General features: G+C 41.0%; 1 protein-coding gene and 1 long non-coding RNA gene across 2 annotated transcripts in view; one reads left to right on the top strand and one right to left on the bottom strand.

Annotated features, from left to right (window-relative positions):
• wasf1 (WASP family member 1) overlaps positions 1–17,117 on the top strand; it is a 53,805-nt gene that overhangs the window by 20,575 nt on the left and 16,113 nt on the right. Inside the window, 4 exon segments of the mRNA XM_018694533.2 lie at positions 1,950–2,104; positions 3,185–3,319; positions 11,829–11,982; positions 15,796–15,913. Coding sequence (XP_018550049.1) covers positions 1,972–2,104; positions 3,185–3,319; positions 11,829–11,982; positions 15,796–15,913 — 540 coding nt within the window. The 5' untranslated portion in view covers positions 1,950–1,971.
• LOC108895679 (uncharacterized) lies at positions 9,665–15,519 on the bottom strand. Its single transcript, XR_001963002.2, has 4 exons — positions 15,429–15,519; positions 14,943–15,015; positions 9,830–9,873; positions 9,665–9,697 (listed from the first exon to the last, which is right to left on the bottom strand). It is a non-coding gene; the product is annotated as an uncharacterized LOC108895679 (long non-coding RNA).

Raw genomic sequence — 17,117 nt, forward strand, 5'->3', positions numbered from 1 at the left:
CCTGGCTTTGTCCAAGGTAACAAAATCCACCAATGCCTCTAAAGCTCATTGATCAACATGGTATGTCTCATTTCTTCCGTCCATACAAAAAGTGAAAAAACCAACAAATTACTTTTGTCGAACTTTTCCTTTAAGTACCTGTCATTTTAAACTTGAGATATCCTTTTTCTTGATTTGACCTTCTTGACAATACAGTAGATGTTACTTTAAGCTGTATTGAGCCTGTAGCTTAAAGGTCAACGCAGTAACAAGTGCGTTTATACTTCCATTTCGGCAAGCTGTAGCTCAGGGGTTAAAGCTCCCTTAGTAGGACCACCAGAGGCTGCAGAAAATGTCAGTGGGCATAGGGTCAAGAGACCGTCCCAGTCAGGAGGGAATAGAGAGTGTGTGGGTGGGAGTTGAATAAAAAAATCCTTTAAGAGTAGAGGGGGTGTCTTGTTATTTTAAAGGTTGGCAGGGATTTGGCGCTCTGTTTGGGTTTGTGTCACAGTAACATCACCCTCACACCCCATTGAAACCACTTTAACTATGGTTTAAAGAGAGGTGCGTGTTCTCATCCTTTCCTTTTATGGCAATTGATGCCCCCATTTATGAAGCTTCCGAGATGAATCACCTCAACAAAGCCTTTCACTGGACTCTTCTCTCTCTCTCTCTCTCTCCTCTAACCATCCATAGCTGGGCCACTTCCTAGAATAGCCTTCCTTGCCCTACATTTTTATGGATATGGTCAATAATCATGTTTATTCCTCAGTGACAGCAAACACTGCTAAGAATACAGCGGGATATTAAAAGAACCAGACGTCAATTAAAGTTTCATCAGTGCTTTAACAATCATTGTCAAGCCCCGTCAATCACTCAGTCCATCTGTGCACCTGATCTCCACATCACTGCATGTTTCCTCTGAAACAATGTGCAGTGATGATGGGAGAGGTAGATGTTTTGTCCTCTTGATTTTTATGCTCTCAGTTCTCACCCTTCTTTTCATCTCATGTCCATTTCTGTAACATCATGTTGCTTTCATGCATTCATCTTTACCGTCATATTGGATGGACTGTCACGTTTTTTATACTGACATTCATGGTTATCTGAAGATGTATTCTAAGCACTAGTGATCCCCTGACTTTTCCTCTAGTGGCATCATCAAGCTAACATTAGTGGTTGTGAATGAAATATGAGCATGGTAAACATTAATACGTCATCAAATCAGCACTGTCATTGTGAACATGTTAGCATGCTGACGTTCACAGCCTCGAAGAGCAGCTAGCCTAGTTGTAGGCTTTTTGACTGGTTAACAGCTTTTTGAGGTGTTAAAGCATATTACGTGGGTAAATGGGTACATGAAGCGTCTGTGTCTTCTGTGGTTTTGGCCAGCCGCTCTTGTTTTTGATGTTGGTGAGAGTGGAGGAGAACTGGGCCTAAGAAGCCCGACACTGCAGTCTTAATGCCATTAGCATGGGTGAGTGGGCAGACAAAGTGCTGAGGTATGTTAGCCAGGCTACGCGTGATGAAAAGGAAGAGACAGTGCTAAGTCAGTGAAACAGATGAGGCAACATGGCTGTTAGCAATGTCAAAACATTTCTTCCCTGCTGTTCTGTTGCATTTTATATTACTCCAGGATCCTGTTTAACCATCCCTCTCACACTGTATTCCCTCTCTACGTGCCCTTTTTACCCTTTAACTCATGTCATGTTCTGTCATCTCGTTCTCTCCTACACTAGTGGTTTTCTCAGCCTCCCTCCTATGTGATAATTCTTGTGTTATTAACAAAACAATCAGTTAAACAAGTATTTTCTCTGTCTCTTCTGTGGAGTTCAGAGCTGTAGTTAGCAGCAAAACCACAATCTGATCTAATACAAGAACTGGTGCACTAATAAAGTTTTGTCTTCTATTTCTTCTCTTTCCCCTCCCCTCCTCTGTCCTCCTGTCCCCCCTCCATCTGACTCCTGTAGTTAGCGGTGTTGCAGCAGAAGGATGCCGCTGGTGAAGCGCACCATCGAACCCAGGCACCTGTGCCACACGGTGCTGCCAAGAAACATCAAGAATGAGCTGGAGTGTGTGACTAACATCTCCTTGGCCAACGTCATTCGCCAACTCAGCAGCCTCAGTCAGTAGCACAAGGACACAAACACACACAAACATATACACGCATGCTCTCATTACTTAAATAGGTACGTGCCGCACACATACTGTACATACACACCACTACTCCCCATAAGTCAGTTGCCTGACCATTCAGCCATTAGGGACTGAGTCAGCTCCTGCCCTATTTTAATTTTTTTCTGCTTATTTCCTGGAAATATTGAGTACATCACAGGCAACTGAACATTAGAATATTTTGTTCAATATTTTTTTTTTTTTTAACTTGCTCGATAATCCTTAGCACTCAATACCAGTTTTCATGATTGCATATTGTTGCAAAGGGACAATAAAGTTTGTGAGAAAACTGTTGGTTTATTTATTAATGAACTGTTTAATAAGCCAATAAAAAGCTTGAAATAAGCTTCATTTTATTGTGGTTTAATAGGATGATTTTTCCAGATTTCTAACAACTAAAACTTTGCCACAAAGATAAATTCAGTGTATGTATGTGTTATTGTTAATCACTTCATTTGGAGGATATTTAGTTGGTGTAGCTCTAATATAAAGCTTTGTGGGGAAGGGTAAGAAAACAGTGCATGTCGTGGCATATGGTTATGACTCGTGATATGACATGAATTCTTTCAGATTCATAGAGGCTAAAAAGCCTAATGGAAATCATTTAGCTGGAGTATGACAAAACCTGCCTGAAATGTTTTACTGTTATAGAAAACTGAAATAAAATGTCATACTTTTCCCCTTTAGTTCAATCTTTCTATTTCCTCTAATTTGGTATCTTTTAACTGTCTTTGTTAAAACATCTATAGTACTCACATCTCCATCAGAGCGGTCAGCCAGCAACAATAACTTCCCCAGAGATTTACAGTCACAACTGACACAGTCTTTCTCCAACTCTCAATATCAGTAATGACACATTTTTAAAACTATGTTGCTCGACACAGAAGCAGAACAGCACTTCAGATTTTCTGTAATTGTGTCTGATAAAGTATTTCAGTTTACCTTTTCAAAACTAAGCATAAAAGCCTAAAAGACTGTGAAGAACTGAGTAAACATTAGAATTCATGTGTGTGTGTGTGTGTGTGTGCAGGTAAATATGCAGAAGATCTCTTTGGAGAGCTGTTCAACGAGGCCCACTCCTTCTCTTTCCGGGTCAACTCCCTGCAGGAGCGTGTGGACCGCCTCTCCATCAGCGTCACACAGCTGGACCCCAAAGAGGAGGAATGTGAGTGCTGTAACTATACACACACACACACACACACACACCTGTTCACTCTTTCCCATAAACTTTTCCCCCCACTTACACCTTACCCTCTCCAGTTTCATCCATGTGTCGGCTACTGCACAAAATTAGATGTGCACTTTTGGATGTGGCTTTGTGTGTGTGTGTATGTGTGTGTGTGTGTTTGAGGCTGTGTGATGGAACTTGCCTGTCTCTCCCCCCTCCAGTGTTAATGGCTTGTTATTAGATGAACAGGCAGAGGGATGGTTGACATTTTTCACCCCCAATAGTACAAACCCTGGTCTCTCTTAGAAACAGTTTCACTTTGCCTAGATGCTCGTTTACCTGCTAAAGGCCTCTTTTCTTTGTGTGGAGAAATTGGATCTATGGTCAGGCTGTAATCTGTGGTGAGCAATAAGTAAAAAGAATGCGATAATCGGCAGGACTGTCAGGTAAGCTGGGATATCCTGAGTCAGGGATGGCGGGACAGGATAATGTAGCTGGAGGAGAATGCAGTGGGTGCAAAGTAAAAAGAGGGAGAATCACAGCAGTGTAATACCATGCTCCAAGGCACCGCATCGATTTTCAGTGGGCCAGCAATGTGTTTACGGCTTTGCACAATGCTACTCTAACTGCTTCCTTGTCACTGACACGGAGACAGTAAAATGCTCACTGGGCTGTAGTCGCAGCTCATGGCTCTTCTGTATATGCAAGCACAGGCTTTGGTGCCGTTTTACAAGGCAATGAATTGTTTCTTAGTTTTTGCAGAATAATGGGTTTTTGTTTAAAGCACGGTCGAGGACAGACCTCTACAGGCCCAGATTACTCACATATTGTTCATCCTAATCTTCCTTTTTTGTCTATGCTCCATTTTTTTCACCTCCCTCTGAAATAAAATCTCCTCTACATTCATCCTCTGAATTGGTTTACACCTTCTTTTTCATATTGCCTCTCATCTTCCTCCAAGTGTCATTTCCTGTTTCCTCTTCTTCCTCTTCTATCCACCCCCCACCGCTTCTTCCCTTTTCAAATACTGTAGCTGAGCTAATTGAATAATTGTGTGTGATCTAATTGTGGAAGTCTGTTGTGCAGGGTCTCTCAGCTGGTAAGTGACTCCATATTATCCTGCAGAGGTTGAAGGGCTAACACTATTTTTTCAAGCATCCAAGGCTCTTACCCTAGCCTGCAGAGGATAAGATACGAAACATTTATTTCATTAGATACACATCTACAGATTAACTCTGGGAAATACCCAAGTAACAACAAAGCCAATCTTTTTATCGTTTTGGAAAAAGGTTACTTGTTCATATTCATGTGACGTTTCTGGGTTTGGACACAGATTGTTAGTGATTCTGTGTGTGTGTGGTGTGTGTGTGTGTGCGCATGTCGCATGTGTCTGCATCTGTGCATGTGGTCCTCGGCTTTATCTCCCCTTCATAAATAAGCCTGACTCTTCAGCTTTAGCCTAAAGTATTGGCTTGAGAGACAGTGGATAAGAATCAGCTCAGTTGCAGTTTAAGTGTGTGGTGGTGGGAGTTTGGGGGGGGGGAGTCGGAGTGTAAGAAAGATGGAAGGAAAGAGGGATGGGTGCATAATACAGGCCACTGCAGCAAAAGCGGTGGAGTGTAAAAGGATTGTACCGCAGACTTTTCTGGGCCAGGTTGAAATGGCCTCCTCTGCAGGTTGCACAGATTTTTCCAGTTCAACCCCTCCGCACTTATTTATAACCAAATGGAGTTTGTCTTGTAAATGGAAAAACTCTGAACTCCACTCCCCGTTCCTTTCTTGCCCATTATTCATTAAAGATTTGATACATCAAGTAACTGTAATGGCGAGGAAGTAGTGTGTGTTGCCTGGTAAAGAGAGACAAAAAGTCTGATGAATGTGACAGAAAGATGGACAGCTATGGGAGGGGTTTGGGTCTGTTTCCTGTAAATGCCACCCCCCATCCCCACCCTTTTTTTTTTTTTACACTCACACTCTCAATTACGCACCACCTTACACAGTTGTCTAAAGTGTATGCTTTTAGCACAAGCATATGACTTGCCTTGTAATTGTCTGTGTGCATCTGCGGTCGGCCTGAGAGGAGGAGTGAGAGAGAGAAGGGGGGAGTAAGTGCATGCAGGGACGGGACCATAAATCAGGGTTGTGGAGGGATGAAGATAGGAGGATGGGGGTCGTGTAGGATTGAGGAGAGAGGAGAAAGGACAAAGACACAATAAGAGTTTTACAGATACTGTCCTCAAGCCCCCTCACAAGCTTCTTTGAAGCCCTTTAAAACCCATAATGACCCATTAAAATTTGAGGACCAGCTGACAGATTATGCCCTGTCCAACATTACTGGAAATGTGGATCAAACCATCTTGGACTCAGATTGCTGCATAAAATGGTTTCGGATTCAAAGCTACGTTATGATTTCGATCTGATTTTAACTTTTTCATAGTAACGGAGGATGTGTAAAATGAATATTGCAGTAATTAACACAGCATTATCTTTATATAATTGTTGATATTTTTGTTTATGGTTGGTGCATCAATCTAAACTTTAGCTTGTGTTATAATGCAATTTGTGATTTATCTGTAAAGAAGATTTTAATAGGTTTAATTAATTAATTAATTAAATTGTGTTTAAAGAAATATTTACAGATGTAATAATCTTTCACATCTATGTCTTAAATCTATGGCTTCAGTACTGGGTATAAAAATCAGTCATAGTCGTGGAATCTCTATATACTGTACCTCCTGATCATCATCTAAGCACTGTACAACTACAGGATTCAAACATGGTGTAGACAAACACACTAAAGTGAATTATGTTATACCAGTGTAAAGCAGAGGGACACAGAATGTGAGATGGTGGATGGCGGGAAAGATGTTTAGCCGAAGGTCAGAGAGATGTGAGATGGAGAGATGGCCAGAGTGATGTATGCAGTGTCACTGGTGGTGCAGAGGCTGAGGTCAGAAGTGCTCTATGACATGAATTTATGCACATTCAATGACATACACACACTCACCTTGCCCACATCCCACTGACCCTTGAACCTATTCATGCCCATTCGGCCTCCACTCCCCCTCTCCTCTTCCTCCTCCCCTCTCCCGACTGCAGACTGTGCCCCCACACCTCCTCTGTTCTTTGTTGTCCTCCCTGGCCCTCTCTCATCTTTCTGATTGATCTCTGTTCCCCCTCCATCTTCTGTGGATGCTATTTGTGTGCTGTCAGACTCTCTTTCCCCTATCACTCGAGCCAGCCAAACTAATGGCCTGTATCCCCTATTTAATGGCACCGTTATATCACCACACTGGCTGCGGGCCATTATGGAAGGCCACAAAGCCACGCCGAGTCCCACTGGGCTCTAACTGTTTCTTTATGTACTCCATAGTCTCTCTCTCTGCCTCTCTCTTTTTTCTCCTTCTGGGTCTCTGTCTCTCTATTCCAGAAGAGGTTTCTTCTCATTCTTCTGTTGCCGATTGGCAAGTACTTTCTCTGTTTTCTTTAGTTTTTAACTTTAATTGTTTGTTAACTCTCCTTGACTCTTATCTCCCCTTTCATCTCTTTTTCTTTCTGTCTCTCTCTATTAAAGTCCATTCAAATAAGCTTTACTTGCATGACTGCTAAAAGTACTCAAAGAAATCCATGTGCATACAGTATATATAAAGATAGATTTTTAAAAATGACAAAAGTTACAAAAATGGATAAAGATCATCCCTCTCTGTGAAGCCCTTTTTTGTTAGAGTATCCGTTTTCCTCTGTGACTGGAAAAACTGAGGCCTGGAGTGGAAAGATGAGTCATTTGCTTAAAGGCTTTTAGAATTTCAAATGATCAGGTTTACACATTCCCAGCAGAAACATAAGTTCAGATGAGATTCAGTGTTTGGACGCTGTACATATCTCAAGGACTTACTTCAGTTACATACAATATCCTCCCCCTTTTATTTACTGGATTAGGTGAGGAGATGGGCAATTTCAATAAGATATGCTGTTAAGGTGCAGTTAAGGTGGTTAAGGACGTTATCTCTATGCACAATAATCAGTATACTGGGGAACAAAACTGTATTCCTTCAGTGCTACAATGTACTTTAAAACTGAAAACAAGTGCAAGACAGTAAAGTGTAAATAGTATCAAGCTGAGCTAAGTGCCATTAATGCAAAATGCTCTAATGGATATTTGTTTATTGAACAGGGACCGTGCAGGTTAACATTGTTACATACATACAGACACATAGAGTAACAGATGCAATATATATGGTTCTTTTGGCCTCTAGTCTATGTGTGTGTGTATTGTATATAACTGTGTTAACACTGACATCTAAGTGTTATAGTGTGTGTGTCTGACTTTAAGTATGAATACAGCATGTAGGTATAAATTTGAGTGAATCTAACAATCCAGTCAAAGCTGTTCATTGTTCACAATATAATGTATGTATGTAATGCATTGATTATTATATACCACAGTATAGTCCATTTCCTGAAACCAAATATACCTCACAAGTATCAACGTAAAGATAATATAGAATAATTCATTTATAAACAATTTCTCAGTTGACCTAATGCCAAAGAGAATGACATATTTTGATATCATAGTATAGAGGATTTTAGCCCTATCACAGTGGTCATGTTCATGTGTGTCTTTCGGGCCTGGCTCACCATTTGATGGAAAAAGGGACATGAGCAAAAGACAAAATTTATGCCGCACAGACTCCAGCAATTATGTAGATGTAGAAAGTAAAAACTGTGGTTATGATAGTTCAAAAACATCTACACTCTTCAAAATATAGTATCACAATACTAATTGCAGACTGTTGGCATAAGCTTCATGTGTTTTTACAGGGGACAAGAGAGAGCAAAAACTGAGTCAGAGAGAAGTAAGAGGGATTCAGGGCTGCAGGAAGAAGTGTGCAGGAAGGGAAATATAGGGCAACATTTGCATTGAAGTACAAGAGGAGAGAGAGTCTTGTCTGCATGCTAAAAGACAGTTTGGCCTATGCCTTTTCTTATCTTCAGTGGCTGTGTGTAGGACTGCATCTCTATGAGAGAGGGATGAAAAGAGGGAGGATGGAAAAGATTATTTTCCTGAAACTTTGAGGGAAGCTGAAGTAGATGGGAGTGTGTGTGAGTGTGTGTGTGTGTGTGAGTGACAAGAACTTCCTCACCTCTCTTTGGTTGAGGGTGTTTTAGTGAGATGCTATCTGTCTAAGAGAAAGATATGAGAGAGAGAGAGATAAACTATCCACCACTCGCTTACTGATAAGGAGCTTCACAGGCTGAGATCAGAGGCTGCCGCTGCTGCTGCACCTGGTGCTGCTCGACCTGACACACACACACACACACACACACACACACACACACACACCACACACACACACACACACACACACGCTTACACAGTCCCTCACTAACACACTCATTCTCTCACAAACACGTACACTCACATTTTTCTCATTAGCTAAATGTCTTCACTAAATGGGTGTAATTGGTAGCTCAGCTGAATAAATGACATTTTGTAATTAGGATGTAGAACATCATGTTAAGATATCCATCTGTGTGTGTTTGACTGATCCACTCTGTGCGTACGTTTGTGTGTGTGTGCCTCTGCCCACATTGATTAGCGCAGTGTGCCTCTCTCAGCGCTGAGTGTTGCTTGGCAGAGGTTTATAGTCGCCTCGCTCTGCATCAAATACATCCTGACACGCAGTTCAGTACCGCCTCTCTCTTGTTTGTCACTTTTGCACGTACTTGTCACACCATCTGACAGCCCTCTGCTCTCCCTAAATGCACTGGGGCAGCAGGGCACCTATGCTCTTGCTCAACATACAGCACTCAGCATCACCCAAATCGACACACACCAGTCGACCAATGGCTACTCCACAGCCCCGGCAGGGTGTTACATGGTCTATAGTGGTCTACTCTGTACATTTGGAAGCAGTCATTCAGAGAGCAGTTTCCTGTAGCTTATCCTGACCTTGACTCTGACCTTCTTGTGGAAATGGGACAAGGCAACAAGTGAAACGCCCTACAGGATCACTACACCATTAAAAAAAGCATCACTTTATAGGTCATTTCTCCTTTTCTATATCTTTATCCCTTACCTTCTCTTCTCAGTTTAGGAAAAAAAAAATTCTGCTTCAACTTGTCAGATCTCACCTCACTCCTACTTATCTCTGACATTCCTCTCCTCTGTGATCACTGTGGGCAGTGTAATTGTCATGCCAGTGTGGCTATGGCTTTGAATTCTGCCCTTCTGATCATTAGTCAGTTCCATTATTACAACTGGGGTCTTATTTTTGTAGTGTGGACCACGATTTCTATTGGTAATAGTAAATATGTAATAAAAAATAATGATTACTCACAATTTAACCGCTGAGATCTGGGAACGCAGCATCACTAAAAAGTAAGACGGAGAAAGAAACATGCAGTCAGACAATGATACAGGTCAGATTAGTCAAACTTATTTGGATAAGAAAACACACTTATCTATATACTGTAAATACCATTTTACTACAGTTACACACACACCTTTTCTCTTCATCTCCAGGTACAGTAGACAATCAGAAAAGGCACTATGGTGATGAGAGAAAAAAAATGCATATTAAAAAATACCATTGAAAAAGTGTACTGGGCAAGTATTTATAACTCCACAACAGTAAATCCCAGGATCGAAACAGAAAATGTAATTTTGATAAACCCCAGTAATATCAGAGGTGTGGGATCCGGCTGCCAATCATTGTGACCCTTGGTTCAGTTTTTCTCAGAGTCACAGTCAAATTTAATATGGATACATTAATGAGTAAAAACACCTTAAAAATGTACTTTTTGCAGCTTTTCATTAATCATGGAGGCAGGAGGACACAAGAAAACAGAGTGAGCATCCACCCTTAGCATCCTCTTGTGGTTATTTCTGTTTAACGTAGAACAATATGCTGTATACACTATGTGTTTGTCTGTGTGTGTTTTCTGTCTAAATGGCTGCCAGAGAGCCCCACCCCCTACCCCCCATCCCCCTGTGTTGTCTGTGAAGCCAAATCCACCCTCTGGCTGTGCTCAGGTTACTGCACTTCTCTCGGGGGATACCCTCACTCATGTCTGTTTTTCTCATAGAAGTCATACTGCATGTTTTTATGTGTTTTTGCTCTCTCTCTCTCGTGCTCCTCTACACCACTCCTTCTGGTTTATTTGCATGTTTCCATGTTTCTTTATCTCTCTCTCTCCGTCTTCAAATTCCCTGCCTCTTCTCACCATTCCCTCGTCTCCATTTCTTCTGAATGTTTCTTTCATGTCAGCTCCCCACTCTTTGTTTTATTGTTAGAGCCTCTTCTGTCTCCATCTGTCCCCTGTTTCCATTACCATGCCTCTGTCGTGTCCATGCAGTTTTATTATCTCCCTCTTGCATTCTCTGGCCTTCTTTCTCTCTCCCAAGAGTGTTACTTACCAAACCTTGGCACCCTGATAGTGTTTGTTAATAATGATATTTCACTGCCTCAGGTGGCTGCCCCCCTACTACACTGAGTCTGTGGAAGTCATTATCTAGTTGTACCACTGCAATGTAGAGGATTGGATTGCAGTAGCTGGTCCTTTTTAGGCGTCTTATACCATAAAATAGGTTTGTTTGCCTGGTTTCATTCAAGGCAAATGTTGTTCTGATCTACAGTGCTTATTGTACGTTACAGGTAGGTGGTGTCATATTGTTTCATGTGTGTTAGAAAAGCTAATAACAGAAGACTATAACAATAGTTTTTCTGTATGCCACATGACTTTTTTCAGTCTTCCCCTGGGCAGCAGTAAAGTGTATCCATTTGTCACTCCCTCATGTATAATTCAGATCTGGTTGCAACGCTCTGGATTTCTTTCCAAGACTTGCCGTTTTTAACTCGGCCCGACCAGATTGAGGGTTAGCATTCGTATGGTTGTTTTTCCTCTCTTCCCCTCAGCTATTTCTTCAACCTATTTTTTCTGAAAGCTTCAGCTGTGCAGCATCGATTTTCCTCTGTTATTCCTCTGCCCTCCGAAAATGTCAGCTGTTCCTCTATGAAAGAGGGGCAATTAGTCCCACAGCCTCTGACAGATGACCTTAGTCTTGCCTAGCTTAGCTTAGCTTAGTTTAGTGGTTGATTTGCTTTGGGGGAATTTGAAATCAGCCAATTAGGACAACAATGTAGCATTTGCCCCTGGGACGGTGATTAGAGATTTTATAATACATTTAGTGCTCTGTAATGTTGATTGTGACTGTTTGAGTGATGATGTCAGTGTCAATTTGGTCGCGATGATAATGAGGTGGAGTCATAAGGTAATTATAGCGTTCATCAGAGAAATGAGAGAAACAGAGAGTCTGTTGCTTGATGTATGTCTATGTATGTGAGCCAAGGGAGCACTGTGGGAAACTACTACCAAAGAGCAACAAGCTTACAAACTGATACTTAACTTTCCTTGCACACAAACTGTACACGTATCTTATATTCCATAGGGAACCTGACAAAAGAACAATAACTTTTCATCTTCCTCTCTATCATTCCCTCAGTGTCTCTTCAGGACATCACTATGAGAAAGGCTTTCAGGAGTTCTACTATTCAGGACCAGCAGCTGTTCGACCGCACGTCGCTGCCCATCCCACTGCAGGAGACCTTCCAGACCTGCGAGCAGCCGCCACCCCTCAACATCCTCACACCCTACAGGTCTGAATCCTGTCACGTTTAGATACTGAAAAAAACTTTGAATCTTAAGCTACACTGAGAAAGACATGTTCAGAACCACGCAACATACCTGTTCTTTTTTGTATGCTAAAATTACATTATAATATGCATTCAACATCTTATTTTGGTGGTGATGGTGATGATGGAGCACCATTGTTCCATTTTTTAAAGGGAAACCTCATATTACTGACAATTGTAAGCATCCCCTGAATAGGCCTCTTTTCTGAGCCCAGCGTGATGCTAACTACCAACCTTTACATACATTAGTTTTTCAGTCCCACTCTGGAGAATAACACATTAGTATTATACTGATAATCTCAAGAAGAGAAAAATTGCTCCCCACTGTGTTAAAAAAAGTACCTAAATGGCTTTGAATTCTGGCTGTGGTTTGACCTGTTCTTTAGTGAAATACTTCTGTCTGCCACCATAAAAGCCTTTATCAAGCACAGCAGTGATGCTAAAAACGGTGCACCACACAGAGACAATAGTAAAGACACACTGTGCTTGGAAGCCTGTAACATAAAATCGATGGGAAGTTTAACTTGATGCAGAGTTTAGAGTTTATGAGTAAATGGCTAAAATCTTATGTGGTTTGTGTGTGTGATCGTCTGCATGAGCACCCAGATGCGTTGGTGTTTTATTACAAGCAAGCTTGTGCTTCTTTCACACCAGGCATCTTTCTTTGCAGAGGGAGTCATCTGAAGATGAATAATCCATAAAAAGCTCTGCTGGCCATCACTCCCTCCCTTTTATTTCTCTGCCTTCTTACCCTGCTGCTTTCTCGCTTTCTCACTTTTTGTTTAGACCCTAACCTCGTTTTTTTTTTTTTTTCACCTCCAGCATCTTACATGACCCTTCTCTGTCTAATACCATCAACCTGACCGAACCAGTTGAAGAAGGTTTCAGACCAAACGCAGTCTATTTATTTTCTGTGTATGTTTTGACACATGGAAGGAGACAGGTGCAGATGTAGGCTGCTGTATCTAAACCTGTCGTGGGTGTGTTTTCAACCTATGGGCCTTGACATGGCATCAACTGAGCAAAAGGCAGGTGTGGGTGTTTAATTTATTTCCCAAACATCATCTAAATGCCCTGTTTTGTGCTGGCTACACATCAAGTTTTATTTAGAAAGGGTTGTTTAATGCTGCTAGTTGAATTAGACATAAAGATTTACATTGTATGCCCAAGGTCATTTCCTAGGCTACTCCTCTTTCCTACAACAACTGAGTATCCTTGAGCACATGGTCAGGTGGTATAGATTAGATACCAGTTTCTCTTCTGTTTTCCATGAGAGAAAGAGTAGTTTACATACATGTATATCTATTAAAATGAGGGCAGCAACTACTGCATCTCAAATAAACTAAATTAATAAAATATATTATGATCAATTACCCTGGCAGTATTTTCCTACTTCATTCATTAGTTAACTGTTTGGCTAATAAAATGTCACAAAAGATGTCCATCATCTTCATCATTGTTTTCTAATTAATATTACACTGTTGTTACACAGTCAAAGAACATACAAGCACAGCAAATCATTGCTGGATTAAGAAAAAGGTCATAATGTGACATATTCATCTCATTTGGTGCTTTTTCAATGAATGAATGAATTTTAGTTCCTTCTCTGTTCAGTTCTGAGCTGATTTGTTCATCACCACTGAATGGCTGATTGGGATTATCATGGGCAATGATTCATTTTTATGATTCATAATTTAAAATACTGTACTTTGATCTTTTCAGTGGCTTCGCCTTTTATTCTCTCCCCATCTTACATCCTCTCTTGCTTTTACTCTCTTCTCAATTCATTCTCCCCATTCCTCTCTCACTGTAAAAATCTTTCTTCTGTTTTTCCTCTCCTCTCTTCTCTTCTCTTCTCCTTTCCTCTCATAATTTTGCTCTCCTCTCCTCTTCTCATATCACACCAGGAGACTCCCTGGGACATCTCCCCAGGCTCTTCTCTTATTTCCACCCTGAGCACAGCTGCTATGTTTCCTCCCTCTGTCTCTCTCATACACACAACCAAACACACTTTCAAACACACAGCTCAGATACACACACAGCGACTACCATGCATAATCATTCACACCAACACTCAAAAACACACACTACATTGGCTGTCTCTCCACCCTTGCCTCGTCCCATTGTTTAATTCTGTTTTCTTCCCTTTGTTGTGTTGCATATCATTAAACTTTACACTCTTGCCTTTTGAAGCTTTCCCTTTTCATGCTCTGTATTCTTGCTCTTATCAGTGTCATCGACAAAATAATTGCCTCCCAAAGCGTGGCAGACACTGGGGGAGGGCTGTTATACATGAGTTTAAGTTGGGGTTTGAAGTCAAATTTTGACCACTCAATGGTCAGAGTGCATCAAATATTTCTTTGTATTATTTTTAAGTTCAAAAGGAGACCTGAAATGCTCTTTTAGATGGTTTTCAGCAGAGACATAATTGTGAAAGACCGACTGTCTTTAGAGGAGATTCAGTTAAAAGTTTGCACCATGCAGTTTGAAGAGTAGATCCTTACTAGTTTTAAAAAAAAAAGCACTTAAGGAGAGAGGCTATTTAAATGGGGGAATAAGTTCCACCAGCTGTTTATCTCAATGTACTCAACTCATAGTGGTAGTGGATGGAAACAACCCTAATTTAACAATTAATAATTTTTTAACTGCACGTGTTTGCACATTTACAAAATAAGTGAGAACTGAAATACAACTGAGGATGTAGTTGACAATGATCCCGAGGCTATTGCACACATCGATCAGCTGTAAATAACATGCATGGAGAGAATGACATTTGAAAACTGTGAAGGAAGACAAAGACATCAGCTGGGAAATTTACAAGGCTTATCCCCATGTTGATATGAAATGACATTTCCGGACAGCATGTGTGGGCATTTGTGTGTGATAAATTCCTTGTCAAGAGGGACCTCTGATGTGATAACTACCTGTGTCTTCTTTCATTTCCCTCCCTATCATCGTGGCACCATCCCCTCTGGTGTCCACCAACCACAAAGGCTTCTGTAATGGGAGTGAGGAAGACAGAGAGAGGGAGGGAAAGAGAGAGATAGAGAGAATGATTGTTAAATCAAGACATTAGCTGTTATTCATGACAAATGGTAAACAAATATGATTTGTTGAAGGATAGCAGACTGAGACAGGCAATGGCAGGAGTCAGGAAAATGAAAGTGATTGTTACATGTATAATAATCCTTTATCCTTAAGTAATAATGACAATAACTGTTAGTTGCAGCTCTACTATTTATTTGCAGTAAAATATTCTGTACCACATACTGGTTTTCAAGGAACAAGAATAAAACTGACTTTAAAATTTGTATCACCTAGGGCTGCCGCTAGTAATTTTCATTATGGATTAATCTATTGATAAATTGTTTGATTAAATAACTGTTTTCCCCATAAAAAGCTCAAAATACCTGATGTTAGTCTTCCGCAGCCCATGATGACGTCTTCAAATGTCTTGTTTTGTTCAATCAACCGTCCAAAACCAAAAGATATTAAGTTTACTATTATATAAAGAAAAACAACAAAAAATCACACATGAGAAACCGAGACAGTAAATGTTGCTTTAAAAACAATAAAAACAATTATTTGATTATGAAAATAGTTGCAGATTAATGTTCAACTAAATTAATTTCACTAATAATTTCTACACATTTAGCTAATTCTTTGACAATATGTATTTTTTTATTTTGCCGTAATTTAGCATCTTTAAAGGAAACAGAGCTACTTCTCCAGAATTACCAACCAAAATGTAACAAACATCCGTTTGTCCATCCACAGGGACGATGGGAAAGAGGGTCTGAAGTTCTACACCAATCCATCCTACTTCTTTGACCTGTGGAGAGAGAAGATGCTGCAGGACACAGAGGACAAGAGGAAGGAGAGGCGGAAACAGAAGGTAAGTCTCGAAAAATTACAAGCACAGGGCCCCTGGCAGGGTACGCTTTACTTGTTGTTCACGCACCAGTTGAGGACGGCGTTGACTCAATTTGGCGATAGAGTGAGGTGATGAGCACCTTTGAGAACACTGAGGTTTTGCAAGGAGGAAGACATGAAGTGAGAGCGATCAAGAGGCTTCCAGTATTCTCCGTAGATACAGATTGATGTGTCCTGCTTGAATAAACTGACAGGGTGATTCACTGATGGATTCACAGGCCTGGCTTCATACCATGTAGTCTAATGCATTAATTAGCCACCACTCATAGATTAATTAACTCTTCCACTAGTCAACCCTCGAGTTATTACTTCTGTGATCATTACATCTTATTAATGGGAGCAGCTGCTTTTCACTTGCCCCCGCACTGTGCATCATTTCTCTGCCTCGGCACAATCTCACACTCACACACACACACTTAGCTTCAAGAAGAAGAGCTACATGCACACATGCAGTCTGATGAGCTTGCATATGTTGAATTCTGGTGAACACATACACAAACCAATTAAATAAAAGAGCTTTTTCGCATCCATAGAAAGTTCCTACCCTTCATCAAATGCAGAGCCCCGACCCACTACTCAAAGAGAGGGGTTTCCCACCCTCAGCACCAGGAGCTCTAATCAGCACCAGCTTGTGTTTCCCCCCGCGTGGGAAGCAGGGCGTGCTCCATATTTTGCTCCCTCACAGTCAATCAAAGCTTATTACAGCCATGTCAATGAGGAATAAGGAGAGTGATTTTCCACAGAGGATTCATGTGAACCAAGAGGATATAATTTGTCAGTTATGAGGTTTTTAATGGTTGTAGGAACGCCGCAGAGGGGACGGAGGGCGAGTTTAGCCAAGAATTAGTCTGTAGGATGGAGAGATTCATGATACTTATATGTTGTTGTTTTGTATTCATAAGTTTTATAATAGTGTAAGGAACATTTGGATTTTTTTTCCTATTTGTAAAATGAAACACAAAGCTCATTTGCAACAGTAGAAAGACCTTATTTACTTCAGAGGGTTAGGTTGATATGACCGCTTGTAGCCAGAGCTCATTCCAGTGATTTCATTCTAATTAAAGCCCCGGGTGGGCTCAGCTTATAAAGCCTCGTTCATTTCCCTCTTTGCCACACTGGCAGTTAGACAGACCCCATGGAAAGGCCTAGAAGACATTCACAGGGAG

The sequence above is a fragment of the Lates calcarifer genome, linkage group LG7_1, assembly GCF_001640805.2.
Source record: "Lates calcarifer isolate ASB-BC8 linkage group LG7_1, TLL_Latcal_v3, whole genome shotgun sequence".
In the NCBI taxonomy this organism is placed as follows: Eukaryota; Metazoa; Chordata; class Actinopteri; family Centropomidae; genus Lates; species Lates calcarifer.